The 14,970-nt window shown below is 37.3% G+C and overlaps 3 protein-coding genes across 3 annotated transcripts; 1 reads left to right on the top strand and 2 right to left on the bottom strand.

Moving 5' to 3' along the window:
- Positions 1 to 843: 843 nt before the first annotated feature.
- On the bottom strand, positions 844 to 1,730 carry LOC112047586 (uncharacterized). The gene has a single exon (XM_024084727.2). It carries the CDS (start codon positions 1,700 to 1,702, stop codon positions 1,211 to 1,213), a length of 492 nt encoding a protein of 163 aa, XP_023940495.1. The 5' UTR covers positions 1,703 to 1,730; the 3' UTR covers positions 844 to 1,210.
- Positions 1,731 to 5,603: 3,873 nt separating this feature from the next.
- On the bottom strand, positions 5,604 to 6,583 carry LOC112047585 (lebocin-4-like). Its single transcript, XM_024084726.2, has one exon. It carries the CDS (start codon positions 6,552 to 6,554, stop codon positions 5,850 to 5,852), a length of 705 nt encoding a protein of 234 aa, XP_023940494.1. The 5' UTR covers positions 6,555 to 6,583; the 3' UTR covers positions 5,604 to 5,849.
- Positions 6,584 to 8,605: 2,022 nt separating this feature from the next.
- On the top strand, positions 8,606 to 13,842 carry LOC112047581 (uncharacterized). Its single transcript, XM_052881868.1, has 2 exons — positions 8,606 to 9,037; positions 12,783 to 13,842. The coding sequence occupies exons 1-2, from the start codon at positions 8,621 to 8,623 to the stop codon at positions 13,671 to 13,673; spliced, it is 1,308 nt and encodes a 435-aa protein (XP_052737828.1). The 5' UTR covers positions 8,606 to 8,620; the 3' UTR covers positions 13,674 to 13,842.
- The last annotated feature ends 1,128 nt before the right edge of the window (positions 13,843 to 14,970 follow it).

Raw genomic sequence — 14,970 nt, 5'->3', positions numbered from 1 at the left:
ACAATGGTACCCAAAACAGTATAATATCTTGTGTACTATGCTACAACAAACATTTTAGTACCAAAATTGTGGTGAAAGAGTTAGGGGTAAACAAAATATTAAAGAATTTTCGGGATTTGCCGCTCGTCTATCAATGGGCCTCCAAACTAATTTTGATACAGGGCCCCCATAAGGCACGCTACGCCACTGGGTTGATCATTTATATCAGGAGCGTATCTTTTGATGGGGTCCAGTTTTACATCGCCGATACATACGCTCGAAAAACATTACCCTCCTTCAGTCTGACGTAGTCAGGTAATACATAAGGACTTACCTAATTATTACCAAGTGGGTAGGTGTGTCATGAAAGGGGACTCTACTTAGGTTATAATAGAACAATAATAATAAAAGGATTTTCAGTTTCAGTAATATTCAGAGATTACCCCCTACAACCTTACAAACTTCACCTCTGTACGATATTAGTATAGAATAAATGCTATGGGGCCATAGTTGGCCTGAAACTTGAGGTACGAGTAAATCAGTTAAGTCTGCAAGCTTTCAGCTCAATCCATTATATCCTAACCTCACTTCTTAGCTCCAGTGGGAGCTCAAGAAACTTGGTTCTTTATGTTGTTTAGCTTATATAACTATTAAACTTTTCCATACTTCCCGTGGGAACAAGAGTGGGGTAATAATGAAACAAGCACATTATCTTATGAAGTGAGACGTAGGTATTAATTTAAAAAAAATCTATTGAATTTTCATTTTCTATTTTTCATTAGAATTCGACGGTTTCGAGTATTTTACCTAACTCGCTCCCATAAAGGTATAACAAAATAAAAATCTGTTTTAGTACACAAAAGACGATTTATTATTTATAAAGATTACAGAATGCTTAGCTTAATGCTAATAATACTTATTGTAGGTAAGTACTATAATTATTACTTAAAATACGAAAGGGAAATCTATAGGTACACACTATACATATACGTAGATAGGTAGCAGGTAGATGGTTGCGATCGCTTATGGAGACGATGCCGTGGCCCAGTCCTTAGGTGACGAGGCACACCGTGGGGTTTTAGTTAATTGAAGTGCGACATAACCGTCTCGCCTCCTCGTGGCGAGAAGGTATTCAAGAGGATTTCCTCGCATGAAAAAAGGTAGTAGGTACGTAGTAGTCAAATCACAGCGTGTTAAATTGTAAAACTCTTCAGGCAGACAAGGCAACAGCTTAGGCGTTTCGCCGATTATATCCCGGGTGAGTCCGGCCAGTGTCGTGATTGCTAGACTTTGACTGGCCTCTGCTTGATCGCCGAGCGCTTGGCGAGTCCACACTTCGGGCATATCTTTGGTTCGGCTCCAATTTTACATCATCAATTATACTTGGGAGAACTGGATGGTCACCGCTTGTGGGCGCTTTCGGAATGTTATCGTCTTGGAATAACCACAGTGGTTGATCATTGACATCACGAGCGTATCTTCTGTTGGGGTCTAGTTTAACATCGTCGATGTATGTGGGCAGGACGGGATGGTCACCAGTGGCCGGTGCTCGTGGAACATCACCTCCGTACAACCACAATGGTTCTTGGTTACTTACATCTCGAATTCTTCGATAAAAAGGTCTTCGTGTAGGAGGAGGTCTCCAAGTCGGTCGAATAAAATGCTGGCCAAAAGCGAATTCCATGCAGAGAACTAAGAATAAGACTGATATTAATTTATGCATTTTCACGAGTGATAGTCTCAAGACGTCTAATTTTTAATCATGCTTTCTGATATCGCGACGGAGTTTTTATATCAGTTCTTAAGGAAAACAAATACCTAATTGTTCATAAGTAGGTGTGTCATGAAAGGGGACTTTACTTTGGTTATCTTAGAACGTAAACAATAAAAACTGTTATGGAACATTGAATTCCATATTCGATATACAAATGTTTTGGTTCATTATTATGTTTACAAAGCCTGGTTTGTACCTCGTATACGACATCTTTGTGTGCGCGGGTCTTACCCGTAAGACAAGGGAAGTCTTGAGATATAAGAAAGGAAATACAGATATGATTAAGTGAATTGGTTAATGTTTATTTTACTGATAGCCTAGATCTAGAAAAATAACTTAATAATCCAGTTTAGATTGGATAGTGGACTCATAAACGCAATATCTAAAACTATGCTACTTAAAAATATCAGAGTAGGTATTTTGTTATGGAATTTCGCCTATTGCAGGCAAGCTGACCGGCCTTCTTGCATTATCTTCTATACGAAGACATTTTTCTTCCGGAAAGTGTGATTTCCCACATACTGGGGCTAACCCTTTTTTTTATTCTTTATAAGTTAGCCCTTGACTACAATCTCACCTGATGGTAAGTAATGATGAAATCTAAGATGCAAGCATGGTAAATTGTTAGGAGGAGGATGAAAATCCACACCCCTTTCGGTTTCTAGGATGTTTAAATTTTTTGGGAGCACGCTTTACCAGGGAAAATATTCCTTTTTTGTTTTTTATCATTTCCAAAGTGAATATATAAGCAATTTTTTATGATATTTTTCCTGGAAGCACCAGATTAAGTGACATTGTGGATTACATTTTACCAATGTTTGCTTTCACACTTTTGGGGCCCTTGAAGTCCGGGGTCCGGGGGTCACATTGATAAAGCTGATACGGCGGTAGTTACGCCCCTGTATTACATATCCCATGGTTATTTTCTGACCTTTATCAATCAGCTTAATTAACTTACTAGGTAGGTCATCAGAATCATCATCATTAACAGCCCATGGACGTCCACTGCTGGACATAGGCCTCTTGCATGGACTTGCATACACCACGGTCTCGGACCATAGCACCGACATCCAGCCGCGGCTCCCTGCAGGCTGCAACTCAGTAGCTGTCTCATGTCCTCGGTTCACCTAGTGGATGGTCGACCAATACTGCTTTCCGGTCTGGCCTAACCCCTCTCAATCTGAGAGGAGACTCGAGCTCAGTAGTGAGCCGAATGTGAGTTGTAAAGATGATGATGGCACTTGAACATACTCACGGCATTATTTACCTATAACATAATCTATCTTTATCTATATCTATATTATCTACATCCTTAAAATAAATCTGTTTGAATTCTATACATTTATTCACAATTTGAGATTTTACATAAACCATTTGTAACGACAAACGCTACCGTGGCATAGAGTATTACTAGCGCCATCTAGAATCTATCACGCTGAAACTACTGAATGAATTCAAATGAAACTTGGCACTATTTAAGACCATAATACGGAGAAGGTTATAAGATACTTTTTATAGCCAAAATAAAATAAGGAGAGGTAAAATAGGGGGTGAAAACTTTTATGGAAAGTCCTTCATTTTTAGAGTTACAGTTTTAAAAATTTATAATATATATATCATAAAAAAATCATAAAAAAAATATAAATCAATTCAAAAGATTTTAAAATTCAAACTCCAAAGTGGTCAAATAGAGCTTGAAAGTTTACATTGATTTCCAAGCGGACGAAGACGCGGGCATCCGCTAGCTTATAAAATATGCTGATTAGTGATTAGGTTTTGTCATACCTAATCAAAGTTTTCTTAAAAGTTATTGAAATGTCTATAACCAATCAACCCCGACAACGATTGATGAAAATTTGTAAGGGAAACTTAGTTACCTATTGAATATTAATAATTAATTAAAACTTTATAAAATCAATGATTACCGCTGTTATCGATGTTCCAAAACGCTTCTTTGGAATAATCGTTTTCATAAATCCAAAATAGGTACTTACGTATAAATAATAATTCGGACTTAAACCCTTACCGTAAATATGAAATTTTATTATCTTAGTCTACTAACGTTGAGATAAGCAGAGTTGTCTTTATAATACAGGTATGGCTAAAAAATTATGACTTTTCATGCTATGAACTATGGTAAAATTTACGTATATGTAAGTGATTTTCAATTTTCAATTTTATCATTTATACAAGGTAAAGTGTTTTTTTTCATTTCCCTTGAATTTAAATAGAATTATCACACGATGTAGTTTGCGAAAGTTATTTTTTCTTTCTTTCTTTTTCATTTTAACTTTCCGTCTTGCCCCCAAAAGGTTTCAGGTTTTATCTATACACTTCTGCGTTTGGGTCAATGATATGTGTACCAAATTTCGTCGTAATTGATACAGTAGATTGACTGTGACAGACGGACATTCGGATGTGCGCGAGTGATCTTATAAGGGTTTTGTTTTTGTACGTACTACATTCGGAACCCTAAAAACGAATTTTATATCAGAAAAATATTTATATTTTTTTGGATTTGGGAGGATTGGATATCAGATAGCTCTAAAAACATCTCGATTACGCCTGCTTTCAAACAAAGACTTAAAATAATGAAAAATATATATTTGAGATCCTCTTAGCAACCTCTATCATTTTGATATACCTATCACAGCAAATCAGCAAATATATATTTATTAACTTTTTAGTTTGCCCGCTATATGTGCCAGGCATATTCGGATTTAATCTATTCATACCTCTGCGTTTAGGCACAGAAAACATACCAAACCAAACCAACATATCATGTTGGTTTGGGTCACAGGAATTGACATGTATGTATACCGAGTTTAGAATAAAATAAGTCTTTATTGCACAAAAAGATAAAGATACAATGAAATAAGAAAATACAATAATAACAAATTTCCCCGGACTGGTTTCCTAAGCTCTACGGAATCGGAGGCAGAGGACATATTCACTGGGCCATAACGGCTGATAGATAGCCCAGTATCATATTATAACCTCACTAACACCCAATCTCACAAACTTTACCTCTATAGTATTAAGTGTAAGTAACTAGGTAAGTGTTGTACTTTGTAGATACACTAAGGGGCCGTGCTTGGCCTGTAACCAAGTGGCACGTCGTTTCTCTTTCTACGGTCGCAAACGCTTCGAAAACTAGAAAAATGTATAGGAATGACATTTGCTATCGACATGTCACGTGATCAAGAACTGTCATTCCCATACATTTTTCTAGTTTTCGAAGCGTTAGTAGTTAGCGTTAGTAGATACATGGGCTGAGGTACGAATAAATCCGTTAAGTCTGCAAGCGTTCAACTTAATCCATTATATCCCAATCTCACTTCTTAGCTCCAGTGGGAGCACAGGGAACTTAGTTCTTTATGTTGTTTAGCATAAATAAATTTTCCATACTCCCCGTGGGAGCAAAATTGAATAATAATGAAACAAACCCTTTTCAAAGGAAGTTTTTAAATATTTTCTATTGAATTTTAATTTTCCACTTTTCACTGATGATGATTTTTTATTGAAATTAGAGGAAGGTTTTTAAGAGAAAAAAAAATAAAAAGTTGGTATATGAAAAATATAAACTACTTTTCTTTACCTTTATTATTTTTATGTAGATACTCTTATTTCAGGATTTTTTGATATATTTTATGGTGAGGAAATAAGAGGTACAATTTTGCTTAAATATTTTTTTTATATTAAAGAAGAAAATTGGAAGTGTCTCATCGTTACATATAATATTTTGAAAAATAAATTCATTTTTTTTGGTTATTTATACAAAATTTTAGACGGGTACATTCAGTCATCTACGAGTATAGGTGACGTAGGAAGAAAATAATAAAAAATGTAATCATTTTATAAGAATGTTTATTTCATAATATTAAAAAGGTAAAGGTAGTTATAATCACATTAGAATCACATAGGTTCACATAGGCACATTAGAATCCTCAAAATAAAAACTAAATCTTAAATAACTGTACAATTGTACATAGCTAATTAGCTAGGTAAGTTGCGAGTATATACAGAGGTATTAGAAGCATAATACCTAGATACATCTTTGTTCAAGTTTCGTAATAGTTCCTTTTTCATATCAATATCAAAATTTTGGCCAAAAAGGCGGCAAAGTGGCGTGAGGACGTACGGGTCCAACAGTTGGCCGGGGTCGACGCCAATCATTATAGTCGACGTATCTAGCATTTCGGCGGTTGTATCCGGGATGAGTCCGCCCAGTGTCATGATTACCGCTGGACCTGGAACCTCCACCTGACCGTCGGGCGCTTGGAGAATCCACGCTTCGCGCGTATCTTCTATTTGGGTCCAGTTTTACATCGTCGATTATATTTGGTAAGACTGGATGGTCGCCGCTTGCGGGAGCTTTGGGTATGTCGCCTTGGTTCAACCACAGCGGTTGATCGTTGACGTCACGAGCGTATCTTCGGTTTGGGTCCAGTTTGACATCGTCGATTATATTTGGCAGGACAGGATGGTCGCCGCTTGCGGGAGCTTTCGGTATGTCGCCTTGGTTCAACCACAGCGGTTGATCGTTGACGCCACGAGCATATCTTCTGTTTGAGTCCAGTTTGACATCGTCGATTATATTTGGTAGGACTGGATGGTCACTGCTTGCGGGAGCTTTCGGTATGTCGCCTTGGTTCAACCATAATGGCTGATTGCTCAGGTCACGACCTTTTCTAATGATCACAACTCGTCGCGGCGGGAGTCGTCGCACGATTATGATTCGTCCACCGAAAGTATCGGCGACGAGAGTCGCTAATACGAACACTAACAATATTTTAAGCATTTTCACCCAAGATGTGTCTTCGTCGTTAAGTTGTGGTGAATGATGCGAAACTGAGACGCTGGTTGTTTTTATGCTTTCAGAATAATGAGGAAAATAAACACGGGGCTACCCCTCACAACGCGTTGTTTATGATAATTACTCATGTAAAAAGGAAAGAACATTTACTTACCTAAATTTTTCGTTTTGTTTTGATTACACGTTTTATGGCTTTATTATTATCAGCCTAATTACCGTCTTATTGTTTGGCAAAGTCTTCAAAGCTTAAATCTACTTTACTGGTTATAAGCGGGTTTTACAGTTGACAGAGAAAGTTTTCTTGTCTATTTCTTGATCAAATAATATCGACGCAATTTAGACGAGGCGCAGTTGATGATGCCTTAGTTTACAGCATAGAGGTCCTAGGTTTGATTTTCAGCTGTAATTTTTGGGTCAATTCTGGTCTATTGGTAGTCTGTTGCCATGGCCAGTTACCATCCTATTGGCAAAGACGTATCGCCAAGCAATGTAAAGTTCCGACTTCCGTTACGATGCCCTGGTATTACCTGGTAAACAACTAGCAGGTTCTCCTTTCGAGTAAATGCTGTACCATCTTAAGCGGCATCATCACGTAATATCGCCAGTTTATTGTACGGATAAATATTTATCTTGGATATGCAGATGTGATTTCGCAATGTAATAAAACTAGAAGTAAGATTTTCGTTATAAAAAAAAGGTTATGAACTTTATTTTTGGCTGGTGGGAGACTTCAGCCGTGGCTAGTTACCACCCTACAGACAAAGACATACCGCCAAGCGATTTAGCGTCCCACGAGGTGAGATTGTAGTCAAGGGCTAATTGTAAAGAATAAAACAAAATCAAGTTTATTTTGTCATCTATCTATTAATCAAATTTGTCCCAATGATATTCTCAGACTATTTAGGCATTATTACTCTCGTCATTTTCAGACTTTGAAATTTCAAAAAAACTGTAGTAAACATTCGATTTTTCTGTATTCAGTATTGAGAACTTGGCTGTCAAACCACATGCCAGCCGTTTAGATATCGATGCGCTATGTGAACTTCGATAAACAAGGTCATGTAGGCATAACATCAAACAAGTAGGTACTTCCCTACTTACACGTTTATAGTGAAGTCCCCCATTTCTTAAAGCTACTAAAGGCCGTTTCATATTAACGGAAAAGATACTCTCAGCCGGTAATTATATAACATGTTCGAGTATCATTCAATACTCGTTTATTTTATACTAGCGGACTCCCGCGACTTCGTCCGCGTGGAACTCAGTTTTTCACAAATCCTGCGGGAACTATGGACTTTTCCGGGATGAAAAGTATCCACAGTAAAATCTATTTCCATTCTAAATTTCAGCCAATTAGCTTTAGTAGGTAGCGGCGTTAAAGAGTAACAAAAATCCATACAAACTTTCGCGTTTATAATATTAGTAAGATTAGTTTGAAGATACAGCTTTATTTTAAGATCAGGTTTAGATAAAATTAATTTATTCCAGTTTCAGTATTGTCTTGATTATGTTTGACAGTGAAAAAAACTTTATAATTAGAATACTTATTTAATACTCGTAAACTAAGTACGTTTAGTTGATGATTATAAATAAATGCGAAATTAGGAGCCGCCAGCTTATTCACTAACTTTTTGAATGACTTTAATGGACGTACAAGTTTACCAACAGGGTATTGTTTTTGTTTAATGCTATTTATACAATTTTGATAACTATGATTATAAGTAAAAATGACATCCGGTGGCTACTAACAAATTTTACGAGGATAATTTCCTAACATAAATTCTAAAATAAATAAATCTCTAATACAAAAAGATTAAAGCTTAGGTTTTAAAAAATTTAAGTGGGGTATAAAATTTGCTTAAATCAACATAGTAGCAACGCTTTTTTTTAGTTGTTAAAAATGGTCTGCAAAGTTAATTGTTCAAAAAAACCAACCGCGTTAATTCTCAATCGATGTGAAAACTGCTTTACTTTTTGCTAAGTTTAGTATAAAAGGACAGCGCTCCACGTACACATCATATAAATTTTTAAAACACACTCAGTGAACAACCATGTTCAAGTTAATATCTGTTTTAATTCTGGCGGTGTTGGTCACTGACTGCATCGGGCAGAGACCTCATCTCATCTTCCCAACGTACAGACCCCCGCCTCAACCACGCCAACCAGTCATTCGGACCGCTCGTGACGCACCTTCCCAAGAACCGCTGTGGTTGTACCAAGGTGACATCCCTAGAGCACCTTCAAGCGCTGACAATGGTGTTCTACCTCAAATCATCGATGACGTCAGGTTCAATCCAGACAGAAGATACGCTCGTAGTGTTGGCCCTTCAAGCGGAAGTGAACATCGTCTGAAAAGGTCACCGTTTTTTCCCCGTGACCCACCAGGTTTCCCCAGACCTAGGCCGAGCCCATACGACCCGTTCCCTAGACCCGTTCCTACGAGGATGCCTTTTCCCATATACGCGAATCACTAATAAATTTTAATGCTGGTTTTTGCATACCTTTGATCTATCGTGAGATATCGTGTATCTATTTTTTTGTCATAATGTTTAATAATAAATATATTTCAAAAAAAATATTACGTAATTTGATTTGTACCCGCAATTGTAACGCTATAAACAAGCATAGATTGACATCTTTTTGAAAATTAGAAAACATCATAACATTAGAATGACTGGATGTATTGAAATTAAACTATTTTTATAACACATTTGCTCGTAAAGTATCTCTTATTTCACCAATTTCAATATCGTAGAGTATCTCATTACGCACATATGCCGTAATAAAACCTTTAAAAACGGACGGTACTTTTTTAAATCTTAGCAAAGAGTTTTAATGTCAGAAAAGTGCTCAACATTTTCTAAATAATATTAACGTTGTGAGATATAATATAACGAATAAACATTTAATTCTCTCATTTTAATAATTTTGACAAAAAAAATAACAATAGTAAAAAAAGTAATACGAACACGAAAATATTAATTTACCCTATAAGTAATACTGCTGTTTTGGTACATTTGCCTAAAAACGCTGGTGCGCGCACTTCGCTATCTGTGGAAAAGTAAAAAATATTCCGAGCACTTTTTCTTTTCGCTTTATTCTTCTAATTTCAAAATATCAAGTAGTGATGAATTTATTAATTCGACTAATTCGAAAAAGGTTACTCTAAGGCTCGTGATCGAAAAATCGACCGATACTTACAAGCGTATTAAAATGTCATCTGGAAAACAGAAAAAAAAATACAGAAAGTGTGTTCAAAGTGTGTTTCCTCGCAAATGTATAAAACGTCGTATGACATACGTGCGCTTTCATAATAACAGCTTCGTTATCAACCCATATACGGCTCACTGCTGAGCTCAAGTCTCCTCTCATAATGAGAGGGGTTAGGCCAATAGTCCACCACGCGGGCCCAATGCGGATTGGCAAACTTCACACACGCAGAGAATTAAGAAATTCTCTGGTATGCAGGTTTCCGCAAACGGTTGCACCGGTTTAATTGGACATTTCATTGGAAAATAAAGGTTTCTGAGAAAGGGATTAATCTTAACCCAAAAATAACAAAAAAATCGTTTAATTTTAAAACGCGCAATTACAGTTATGCGCATCAATGTAGTCTAATTATATATTAAAGTGAGACGGATGACCAACGTGCTGCACTTTTTACTGAAAGTGGAGAGAACAAGCCATCTTGGATCCAATAGGCTAGTTGACACTTTGTTAAATAGTCCTAAATAGTTAATTATCGGTTTACTATGTTTAATTTTTTTTTTTCATATTTTTTTGAGACGTCATTACATGAAAATTTTAGTTTTTAAATATGTTTTTGACAATACGAGCCAAAACGCATGTCGGCCATGTCTCAACATATTTCAACTGTTTCATGACGTCAATAAAACAAATTACTTACAAACGGGGCGTTTGACATAAATATTAATTAACAATTAGTTTGACGTTTAGTACATCAAGTAACTTTGTGACGTCACAAAATGGGCAACAAAGTTTTGGACGTTTGGAAAATTTGAAAAATACATGATTTTTAAATTTAGTTTTCTGTGAAATCCTTAACTTTTATTAATCAATATCGATATATTTCGGACCCTTATTCCATATACTCGTACAACACGAAATTAATGTTGTTTATTTATATTAAATTTGACCCTTTGACCCTGAAGTACCCTATTGGACCCACGATTATGTTATGCAAGATTTTTTCAAAAAGGAATATTTAATTAGTTTGTGTTGTTAAAGGTACTTTTTTGGAAAAATGGCTCGTCATCTTACGGAAATAGATATCGAGTAACTACTTCTAGTTGAAAAATGCTTAGACCATGAATATTTTTAGTGATTTAAACCTTGTGACGAATAATCACAAGGGTGAAGATAACTGTTTTTTACGATTTTAGAATAGTTGACATTTTTTTTGTTTTTATCTGATTTCTTATAGAATCTCCATTTTTGTCAACGGGAGAACAGATTTAATCTATACTAATATTATAAAGAGGTAAAGTTTGTAAGTTTGTAAGTTTGTCACATTTTTTAAATGGGGTAATCTTCGGAACTACTGGTCCGATTTCAAAAATTCTTTCACCAGTAGAATGCTACATTATCGAGGAGTGCTATAGGCTATATTTTATATTGGTATCATGTATATTAGCCGAGTTAACACAGTTTTTGTCATACAGGTCGGACCGAAAATCTTCTTAAGCAGACTTATTCGCATGCGCTGCCTTAACCATTGTGTAAAATTGAAATTAATGTATGGAGGCTTTATGTATCTTTTAAAGTTCTACAAAAAAGTCCGCGACGCCATATATCTATCTTCTATATATTAGCAGATATAGTACCTTTTGTGTTTTAAAAATTATTAATTTTATATACTTAGGTTTGCGTCATTATTTATGCTACTTAACTTAAATCCTTATCAAAATAAATTACTTAATAATTACAAGGATATTATGGAGATAAGATTTGCCCTTCATAGTATGTTAATTAGTTAAATAATTTCGGAGATAATACAAAATTTCTAAAAGACGCAGAAATTTCGCTACATGACGCCCCGCGCTTTCAATTAGGTAGTTCCCGTTACCGTGTGAATATGGGGATCAAACATAGCCTATGACACTCGCAAATAACGTAGCTTACTACTGGTAAAAGAATTTTCTAAATAGGTCCAGTAGATCCAGAGATTATCCCACTTTAGTTTCTTGGGAAATAGTCCTTTGGTCATCGCACTACGCTCAAAGGGCAGGACCGATTTTGCTAAAGGTAGGGGAAGGATAGGGGTAAGGTAGGGAAGGTGTAGGGTACGAGTAGGGTAGGGTAGGGTAGGGTAGAGGTAGGGGTGCGATAGGGAAGGGTAGGATAGAGGTAGGGTACGAGTAGGGTAGGGTACAGGTAGGGTAAAGTACGGATAGGGTACGGGTAAGGTAGGGGTAGGGTAAGGGTAGGGTAGAGGTAAGGCAGGGGTAGGGTAGGGTTAGGGTTAGCGGTAGGGTAAGGGAAAAGTAGGGGCACAGTAGGATTGGGTAGGTTTAGGTAGGGAGTAGGGTAAGGTAGGGGTAAAATCCATGGTTTCCGAGGTATTTTTAAGAAAACTAATTTTACGCGGACGAAGTCGCGGGCGTCCGCTAGTGTAATGTAAAGTACGTCGGGCGGGGCACATAGTTCGAAGAGCCTATGGACGTGGAGGTTCCAAGGTGTTGGAATGGCGACCCCGCACTAGAAAGCGCAGAGCAGGTTGGTTCAGGATCAAACAAGTCGCAGGGATTTGCTGGATGCAGGTGACTCAAGATCGTGATGTTTGGAAGTTCCTACAAAAGACCTACAGTGGACGTCATACATCGGCTGATATAATGACAATTATGAAGTTTTTGTTGTATTAATCTATTATTAAACAAATTAACACTAAGCGAATGAGAAATGTTTTCCAATGTTATTCATAGTTCGAGTACAGTATTCGATAGTTGCAGAGGAAGCGGGAATTACCGAAAACATAATTAATTTGTTTTCACAGAAGTGCACAATAAACAGAGGTCACGTCAAAAGGTTATCCACAGTGTCACACAAATAAAGTCAGCTATTATAGAGTTATCTCTGTCTATACACCAAGCCGATAAAGAGATCGCAGGTAATTACCCTTTCACTCTGACGATATTTATCAGCAATAATAATATTATGCATCTTTCCTTAATCACAACTATATAAGATCCAAAGGCCAAGCATTTTATTCACTACACCATAGTAGACACTAGCACAATGTTGAAAATCACGTTGTTACTATTCGTTGGGGCTGTTTTGGTCCCACAATTTTCATGTGGGTTAAGTAAATTGAAACATAAGCGGGATGTTTCATTCCCTGGAATTTCAAAACCGACCCACCGTGATATTATAATTCCCAACTGGAATCCCCACGCAAGAACTAAGCCCTGGCAAGCAATTGGAGTCAAGACACGAAATAAGAGAAGCGTTGAGACACTAGCTAGCCAGGAAAATGAATTCCGTAGTCCAAGAAGTGTGGAGACATTAACCAGCCAAGAAACAGTGTTCCGTAGCCCAAGAAGTGTGGAGACATTAGATAGCCAGGAAACTGTATTCCGCAGCCCAAGAAGTGTGGAGACATTAACCAGCCAAGAAACAGTGTTCCGTAGCCCAAGAAGTGTGGAGACATTAGATAGCCAGGAAACTGTATTCCGCAGCCCAAGAAGTGTGGAGACATTAACCAGCCAAGAAACAGTGTTCCGTAGCCCAAGAAGTGTGGAGACATTAGCTAGCCAGGAAACTGTATTCCGTAGCCCCAGAAGTGTGGAGACACTAGCTAGCCAGGAAACTGTATTCCGTAGTCCAAGAAGTGTGGAGACATTAGATAGCCAGGAAACTGTATTCCGTAGTCCAAGAAGCGTGGAGACACTAGCTAGTCAGGAAACTGTGTTCCGTAGCCCAAGAAGTGTGGAGACACTAGCTAGCCAGGAAACTGTATTCCGTAGCCCAAGAAGTGTGGAGACACTAGCTAGCCAGGAAACTGTATTCCGTAGCCCAAGAAGTGTGGAGACACTAGCTAGCCAGGAAACTGTATTCCGTAGTCCAAGAAGCGTGGAGACTAGCTAGCCAGGAAAGTAGCTAAGATAGTAGATAACATATATAAAATCATCTGTATAATATCGAGGAAAGTGCAGTGTCATAACATAATCATTAAAAAATCAAGAAGACATTGTATAAATAGCATTTGTAGAAAAATATTTGTAATTAAATTATATTTATTAAATGGGTATATAGGACAAATAGTTGTATTTTAATTTATTTCAAAGGTGTTCGTGAATGTATCTATTGCTTAAATAGATGCCGTCGTTTCAAATTAACCTGAGAATAGATCTCTAACCGCAGCGCAACAAGTTTTATTCATGAGAACGTTAAAGGAAAAAAAAAAACATCGTTACTGCCAAGACTTTTTAACGTAGAATATATTAATTAAAAACATGTCATTGATTGTTTAATCATCATCATCATCATTATCAACCCATATTTGGCTCACTGCTGAGCTCGAGTCTCCTCTCAGAATTAGAGGGGTTAGGCCAATAGTCCACCACGCGGGCCCAATGCGGATTGGCCGACTTCACACACGCAGAGAATAAGAAAAATCTCCGGTATGCAGGTTTCCTCACGATGTTTTCCTTCACCGTTTGAGACACGTGATATTTAATTTCTTAAAATGCACACAACTGAAAAGTTGGAGGTGCATGCCCCAGACCGGATACGAACCCATTGTTTAATACTCTTAGGTATTACACTGGTCACACTAATAATCTAAAGACGAGAGTTTGTGATTTGTATGTTTGTGTGTTTGTATGTTTGTTACTCCTTCACACCGCAACTACTAGGTAGGTTTGTGCAAAATTTAGAATGGAGATAGATCATGCCCTAGATTTATTATTTCAAGGTATATTTTGTGAGTCATTAGAGTTCTTTTGACGGCCTCCGTGGCGCAGTGGTATACGCGGTGGATTTACAAGACGGAGGTCCTGGGTTCGATCCCCGGCTGGGCCGATTGAGGTTTTCTTAATTAGTCCAGGTCTGGCTGGTGGGAGGCTTCGGCCGTGGCTAGTTACCACCCTACCGACAAAGACGTACCGCCAAGCGATATCATCGTGTGATCGACCATCAGGTGTGATTGTAGTCAAGGGCTAACTTGTAAAGAATAAAAAGTTCCAAGTTGCTCGAGCTACGGTGCACCATACTAACTTACACCTACATAAACTAGAAAAAAAAGTAAAGTAAAATGACTTCCTTTTTGGCAACGACATTGGCTATACAGTTGTGGTACAGGTTGTTTAAAATAATATGCTCCAATTCATAGCTAGCGGTAAAGGAAACGCGTTTAACTGCTAACCTATAGGAAAAAAAAGGA

This window comes from Bicyclus anynana, chromosome 5, assembly GCF_947172395.1.
Source record: "Bicyclus anynana chromosome 5, ilBicAnyn1.1, whole genome shotgun sequence".
Lineage (NCBI taxonomy): Eukaryota > Metazoa > Arthropoda > Insecta > Lepidoptera > Nymphalidae > Bicyclus > Bicyclus anynana.
Note: the sequence above shows the minus strand (reverse complement) of the source record. Positions and strands in the feature narration are given on the sequence as shown.

Excerpts from the sequence above, each read along its gene's own strand:
- LOC112047586 (XM_024084727.2), bottom strand. The coding sequence starts at position 1,702 with ATGCATAAATTAATATCAGTCTTATTCTTAGTTCTCTGCATGGAATTC.
- LOC112047585 (XM_024084726.2), bottom strand. The coding sequence starts at position 6,554 with ATGCTTAAAATATTGTTAGTGTTCGTATTAGCGACTCTCGTCGCCGAT.
- LOC112047581 (XM_052881868.1), top strand. The coding sequence starts at position 8,621 with ATGTTCAAGTTAATATCTGTTTTAATTCTGGCGGTGTTGGTCACTGAC. Across the intron at positions 9,038-12,782 it reads CTTTTCCCATATACGCGAAT|GCCAAGCATTTTATTCACTA; the intron begins CACTAATAAATT and ends TAAGATCCAAAG.